This window comes from Palaemon carinicauda, chromosome 3 (assembly GCF_036898095.1).
Source record: "Palaemon carinicauda isolate YSFRI2023 chromosome 3, ASM3689809v2, whole genome shotgun sequence".
NCBI lineage: Eukaryota > Metazoa > Arthropoda > Malacostraca > Decapoda > Palaemonidae > Palaemon > Palaemon carinicauda.
This window is the reverse complement of record NC_090727.1, coordinates 102,868,670-102,875,276: the sequence shown is the minus strand read 5'-3', so window position 1 is coordinate 102,875,276 and position 6,607 is coordinate 102,868,670. Positions and strand designations below refer to the sequence as shown.

The 6,607-nt window shown below is 36.4% G+C and overlaps 1 protein-coding gene across 1 annotated transcript in view; it reads right to left on the bottom strand.

The window, feature by feature from the left end:
* Positions 1–598: 598 nt before the first annotated feature.
* LOC137633137 (piggyBac transposable element-derived protein 4-like) overlaps positions 599–6,607 on the bottom strand; it is a 64,555-nt gene continuing 58,546 nt past the window's right edge. The window contains exons 6-7 of the mRNA XM_068365300.1: positions 6,076–6,131; positions 599–670 (exon numbers count right to left, since the gene is read on the bottom strand). Coding sequence (XP_068221401.1) covers positions 599–670; positions 6,076–6,131 — 128 coding nt within the window. The remainder of the gene's footprint in view (positions 671–6,075; positions 6,132–6,607) is intronic.

The window sequence follows — 6,607 nt, the reverse complement described above, 5'->3', positions numbered from 1 at the left end:
TCAAACAAGAAAAGGATTTTCGGCAAACACGTCGACCCCCGATGGTATTCTTCGACACTTGCAGCCCTTTGATAACGACGCCTTGCTAAGCCACTCGACTAACAGTTTAAAGGCCACTCTTGAATGGCAGAGGCAAGGGATAGTGACAATGCCCTAGCCCTCTCCACCTAAGCTAGGGCCAAGGAGGGCCAGAAAATGGATGCTGATATCTCAGCAGGTAGACCTGTAGGCTCCACCAAAACCACATCCTTAGCTCACAATGATAGTGAGGTTGCAGACACTACTAGCTTGAGCGGGATTCGGACTCCATTCCAGAAGATCACTAGGCAGGGACGTTTCCAATAGGCCACCACAACCCTGACTTTCAACTCCTACAGTACACAAAGGACAGGAGGTAAAGCGCGAGCCTTTTTCTGACGTTAATGATACATTTGCGTGCCTAACTAATTATAACACCTCATTGTCTGTCATGTTACTTCCCATAACGTCAACCCACTGGCCTACTAAACTATATGTTAATATGCTACGTACTCCCTCAGACCTCAAGTCACCATTTGTTATTCATCATGAACACCGCTGAGAGAAACACGGCACAGTTCTAAGATTCAAATTCAGAGGGAGGTGAGTCGTCGTATCTAATCAGGAACAACTCGATCGGCTTGGCCACTTCCTGTATTGGGATTTAGTCAAGATATAATCCACATTATGTATAATGAATAAATGTTACACGCCTTCTCTGATAATTATATATTTGTATATATGTGTACCAATACATGTGTGTATACAATATATATGCATTTACATGTGCACACTTTATATATATATATATATATATATATATATATATATATACATATATATACATATATATATATATATATATATATACAAAATATATATACATTATATATGTCTGTGTATACATATATATGCAATGTATGTATATATACATACACTTGTATATATATACATATAAAAGCATACATACATTTACATATGTGTCTATGAGTGTGTGCACCAACAAACTTTACTTCGCAATTGATATGGCCCTTTATATTAATGCTCTATAATCATAATTAAGAACCATGCCTTGTGGTAGAGGTGTGTTAATACTGTCCTGCGTGTCGTAGAAAGCGACTAAAAGGACAGCTGCTGCCTTCAAGTCTTATTAGTAAAAAGTTAGGCCCTCTCCCAATAACTGGAAACTACTGCCTTACAGTTGGAAGGTTTGACCAACTGACTATAATATTGGTTGATGACTGCAAGGGTATGCAATCGTAAAAACACTCTGCCAAATTATAAACCATAGCTGGTCCTATTAGAGGGTGCATCAGGCAACCAACCCCTTAATGTAGGAAGAACGGTGGGAAATGAAATAAGAATAATTATAAATACATTCTAGAGAGAGAGAGAGAGAGAGAGAGAGAGAGAGAGAGAGAGAGAGAGAGAGAGAGAGAGAGAGAGAGAGAGAGAGAGAATTTCATTATTAAGGTAAATTTTTCTCCCCATGTGCTGCGTATCGATAAGAAAGCCTACCGTGACCCCATAAAAGGCAGAAAGACTTCGGATTTAGCAAAATAAAAAAGACTGGAATATCATTAAACATATAGCGCAAGTTTCACTTTATCAATTTACTCGATAAGGCATGGTAGCATCATACTTGTGGACCAACTTACTTTAATATAATGATATAAAATACAGTACTGAATATATAATTAATCCATAAGGCTAAACAGTTTCCATTTATGAAGTTATTGCATATACGACGCTTTTCCTGAATCAGGTCACATCATGGGACGAGAGAGAGAGAGAGAGAGAGAGAGAGAGAGAGAGAGAGAGAGAGAGAGAGAGAGAGAGAGAGAGAGAGAGAGAGCAACCGTGAAAGTTTCAATCCTTTCGTGCAACAACAGAATTAAAACCGGTGACATATTTTTCACAAACAGTCCTTGCAACCATTTCACTGGAGCGCTATTGTCCGTCACTCTATTCACTGTCAGGGACTGACAGCATAAAGTGAAAACCAAAATTAATACCAACTACCTGATATCAAACAATGTCTGGGACAAGGTTCATTCAAAGTACCTGCGAGGGGTTGAAGGCGTATTCAGCATCTAATTAATAATCTTCAATAAAACAAAGCTTAACACCAAAACCTCATTATCAAGCATTGCCTCTTCAAGAAATTTTTGTAACGGGAGGAGGAGATTTAACTTGCACAGGCAGCTCAACGTAAAAGCTTTGCAACAATGCCGTCTCCTATATGAAGATGGCATTAGTTGCACCCTCAACTGGCCACCCAGCCCCCCACACACGCATTATCACGCCCAGAGTCAACCGACTCTCAGCACGCCCTCACACTTACGAACTTCCTGGATATCAATGCCCCTAATTTTCTTGACATCTTTCACTCGATCTACTCGACACTTCATAAATCTTACTTTCATTTTCTAATCTTGACTCATATTATTCAACCTTTCCATCAATCAATAATTAACATTTATATATATATATATATATATATATATATATATATATATATATATATATATATATATATATACATATGTGTGTGTGTGTTTGAATTTTTTCCAAGAAAAAATCTTCCACTTCTTTTCCGATGAAATCTCATTTCTTTAGCATTTTATTTTATTTATGCTCATTTCTTAGCTCTGTTTCATTTTTCTCTATGCATTTCAATGCTTTATATTTTGGATTTTATTATTTTTTATCAATACTAAATAAAGAAAGAAAAAAAGTTTTCAATGAGCTGCTTTTTAATAAGATAAAAATGTAGGAAAGATTAGAAAACAGCTGATCTAACATTAAGGATTACCAAGCGCTATCTTTATTCAAGCACATATAAAACCATATCATAAAAGCCGCTTAGTTATATCAAACACTAACAAAGGGATAAGAGGCGGTACATTTCATTTTGGGTTTTTATATCATATAAGGAAAGTCTTTCACTAAAATATTTCCAGATCAGAAACAGTAACAAACTTAGCAGGAATTTCAGACTTCGGCGCTACAGCTTCAAGGACCATCAACCTTTTTCAATTCACTCTTATCGGGTGATTGAAAATTCTCGGGAGACACAGAGATGGTTTAAGATTATTTTCAATAGATCACTCCATCTAACTTGTCTATATTAGCCAAAAACACCGGATGAAAGGAGATGATGAATTGTTCACGGGGAAGCTGGATCTATTGGAAAATTCTCTTAATTTCAATTAATATTTAGGTTAACTCTGATAAAGCAGTTAATAAATCCTTTGAGTGGAAGTTGGATAAAAGGGGAAATACTCATATGTTTCTATAAATACTAAGGTTAACTGTATATATCTTTGTAACTTTACATTTAATCTCAAAGACATTTCAATTCATAAAGAGTATCACTGAATGCTCTTTTTGAACATATGGCAAGGCACCTATTCCTTAATTTGCAGTTTGGCTTTCGCAAAGGCCTCAGAGAATGGGATGCCCTACTGACAATTTCTAATCTACAGCCACGGAAGGTAAATAAAAGAGTACGGTCAACAGAAGCCCTTTCAGAATCTATGAGAAACTGCAGGATGTTAAAAAATGATGAAAAAATCCCATGAATATGAAAAGAAACATCAAGACGTAGAAACACCTTCATCTTGACGATGGCATTTTCCATTTACCATTACCAGATGAAGCATATTGGCAGTAGAATACGCTTACTATGATGTTACATCTGTTAAACTAAACGTTGAAAATACAAATATTATAAACCTCGTGCCGACGGCAGCCTAAGGGTTATGGCAATGATTATCATTGTACGCGACTGAAAATAAAATGTCAAAATAGAAGACTTTTTATGATTTCTTTCAGACACTCATAAACATTTAGCAATTCTAAAGGACATTTCCGCTCCCATTGTACTCGCACAATGCGTAGTTTTGTCCGTCTAGACACGAGAGAGAGAGAGAGAGAGAGAGAGAGAGAGAGAGAGAGAGAGAGAGAGAGAGATATTCTGAATAATCTCAATTACACCATCTGGCGGAAAAGCTTCATAGGCAATCCATCCTTTGATTCGTCTAACGTAATAATACTTTCTACCAAATGTATTCATGAAACGCAAAAGACGTTCTCCTTGACAGTTGTACCACTTCCCCGCTAACTCTTCTGGCTGAAATAGGGAACTTGCTCCCTCCAGTTCTATCAAAAGAAATCTCAGGCTTTTTATGTAATGTAAATAATAAAACCACTAGACTTCATCTCTGCAACCTCCACGCGATACATTTGCTCCGTCAAATAATTTTAGTAATTTCAGTCATAATAATTTTAATAATTATGTGGCTTCTTGCCCTTCCTTCATTAAAAACTAGAAATTATTTCTAGTTACTATTAATTTTACTGTAGCCATCAATGTTGGTTGCTTTGGCTGTTTAACCAAAACTGTTAACTCAGGCAGAGGAGCCGTTTTCAGCCTATTTAACTATACCTATAAATTTAGAAAAATGTCAATGTCTCTGTGTTACTTGCAGTTTATATGCTGTAATTTTAAAACCTAATGAATAAAAGTAGAATAAGTAATACAAATAAAGAAAAGTGCAGATACTGTTTTAATTAATCAATAGGTAATTCAAATAAAAAAGTGAAGATACTGTTTTGGTTAATAATTATTCTTATTGCGAGTGAAAAAAAAGTTTTTTGAAAAAAAAAGAAAAAAAAAGGAAGTGAAGATATTTAAAACTTTCTCAAGTTCAAATCCTCAAATAACGTAATCTTAAAAAAGCCAGTCTGGGTCTTACAACTGAACAGCACAACTGAATACCTGAAACCAACTGAAGGTTTCACCTGACGACTCCAAAAGAACAGTTTATCATTCAGATCTTGGCCAACACAGGATATGGATTGAATGTTTACACTTATATGACGTAACTTGTCTATAATTAATTGATTAACGACGAAAGGAAAGAACACCAGGATCAGTCATGGCAATGGTTAGAAGAAAAGAAAGTTAGAGCAGAAGAGGGAACGATGTAACATATTCCAATTTTAGCTCTAACCATTTCCATTCCAAATCTATAGGATCCTCTATATTTATTTTTTGAATTAATTACCTGAATCGAAAAGAGGAATGGTATCCACCGAAGTAAAGACTACGTGACCAGAAAAGGCTATAAAAGAAAATCAGCATCTATTTTTCTTTTTGAATCATAACATTTATATTACACCAAGAATTAGCTCCAAAATGTCTGTACAACATAACGCAAGATAATAATTATACAACAGAGGCATGTGGCGAGATTAACATTCGCCTATGCAAAACATATAACTTGATATGCCATTCTGAACATAAAAACTATAACTTTCCAACCTAAGGTTTAAAGGTCACTCATGAATGGCAGAGGCAAGGAATAGTGACAATACCTTAGCTAGCTGGGTAACACCCTACCTAGGACCAGGGAGGGCCAGGCAATGGGTGCTGATGACTCAGCAAGTAGACCTATAGGCACCCAACACCCCAAAAGGATGTTGAGGTTGAAAACTCTTAAAGAAACTATCGAGCTTGAGTGGAACTCGAACCCCAGACCGGCAATCACCAGGCAAGGACATTTCCAATAGTCCACCACGACCCCAATGAAGTAAACATGGCAGCCGAGTGAAATAACAGTATTCGCTTCATCACAGCATCCCATTCCCATCTCCAACCATTTCCGTATTCCAAACACTTACCATTCATATTTCCTCTTCCTTCTTACTCGCATCTACCAGATAATGTAGGCCTCGTCTCTCTCTCTCTCTCTCTCTCTCTCTCTCTCTCTCTCTCTCTCTCTCTCTCTCTCTCTCGAACTAGAAAATCATCTGATGTCACCAGCAAAGGGAACCTATCTTTTTACTTGGGGAGATAACCTCTCAAGTGAAATATACACAACCCATCCGAGTCCTCATCTACAGCAAACGGCGGCTTTCGATCAAATGCCTTTGACCTGATCACTCGCATATGAGGTTTTTCAGTGGATGCTTTCACATTTTTCTGTAGAAGATTTTACATTTCTAAACATGCCAGTCATCGCAGCACTTACATTGAAGGTGAACGTTTACCTTCCCCCTGATGAAATCTAAACTGTTATATTCAGTTAATCTAACTGTCTTGAAATCTGAATTTTGAAGAAAAAAAAGTTTTGTAAGCTCAATGTTAAATTCAGTCAATCTACCTGTCTTGAAATCTGAACACATAAAATATGTTTTATAAGTGAATCTGTCAAATTCAGCCACTCTAACTGTAATGAAATCTGTGCTCAAAAAATATTTTGTAAGAGAATCCGTCAAATTCAGTCAGCCTAACTGTTTATAATGTTACCCAACAGTTAGTTGTAAGACAACTTCATATGACTCTTAGTCTGAGAGGGAATGATTGGCGTTGGCATATTTCGTCTCTTAAGGGCTTAATGCTAATTTTTACAAAAAACAAAAACTGTTGCTAAGGAACCTGAACATCCAGTGAAAAATTTATTCTATCAATTTACCAGCTAAACAAACTAGTATTTAAAACTAAATCTATATCCTTAAATTTTGGCTCATGATTATTGTCTCTCCCATGAAAAGGCCCTGGAATACTCATGCCCATAAACTG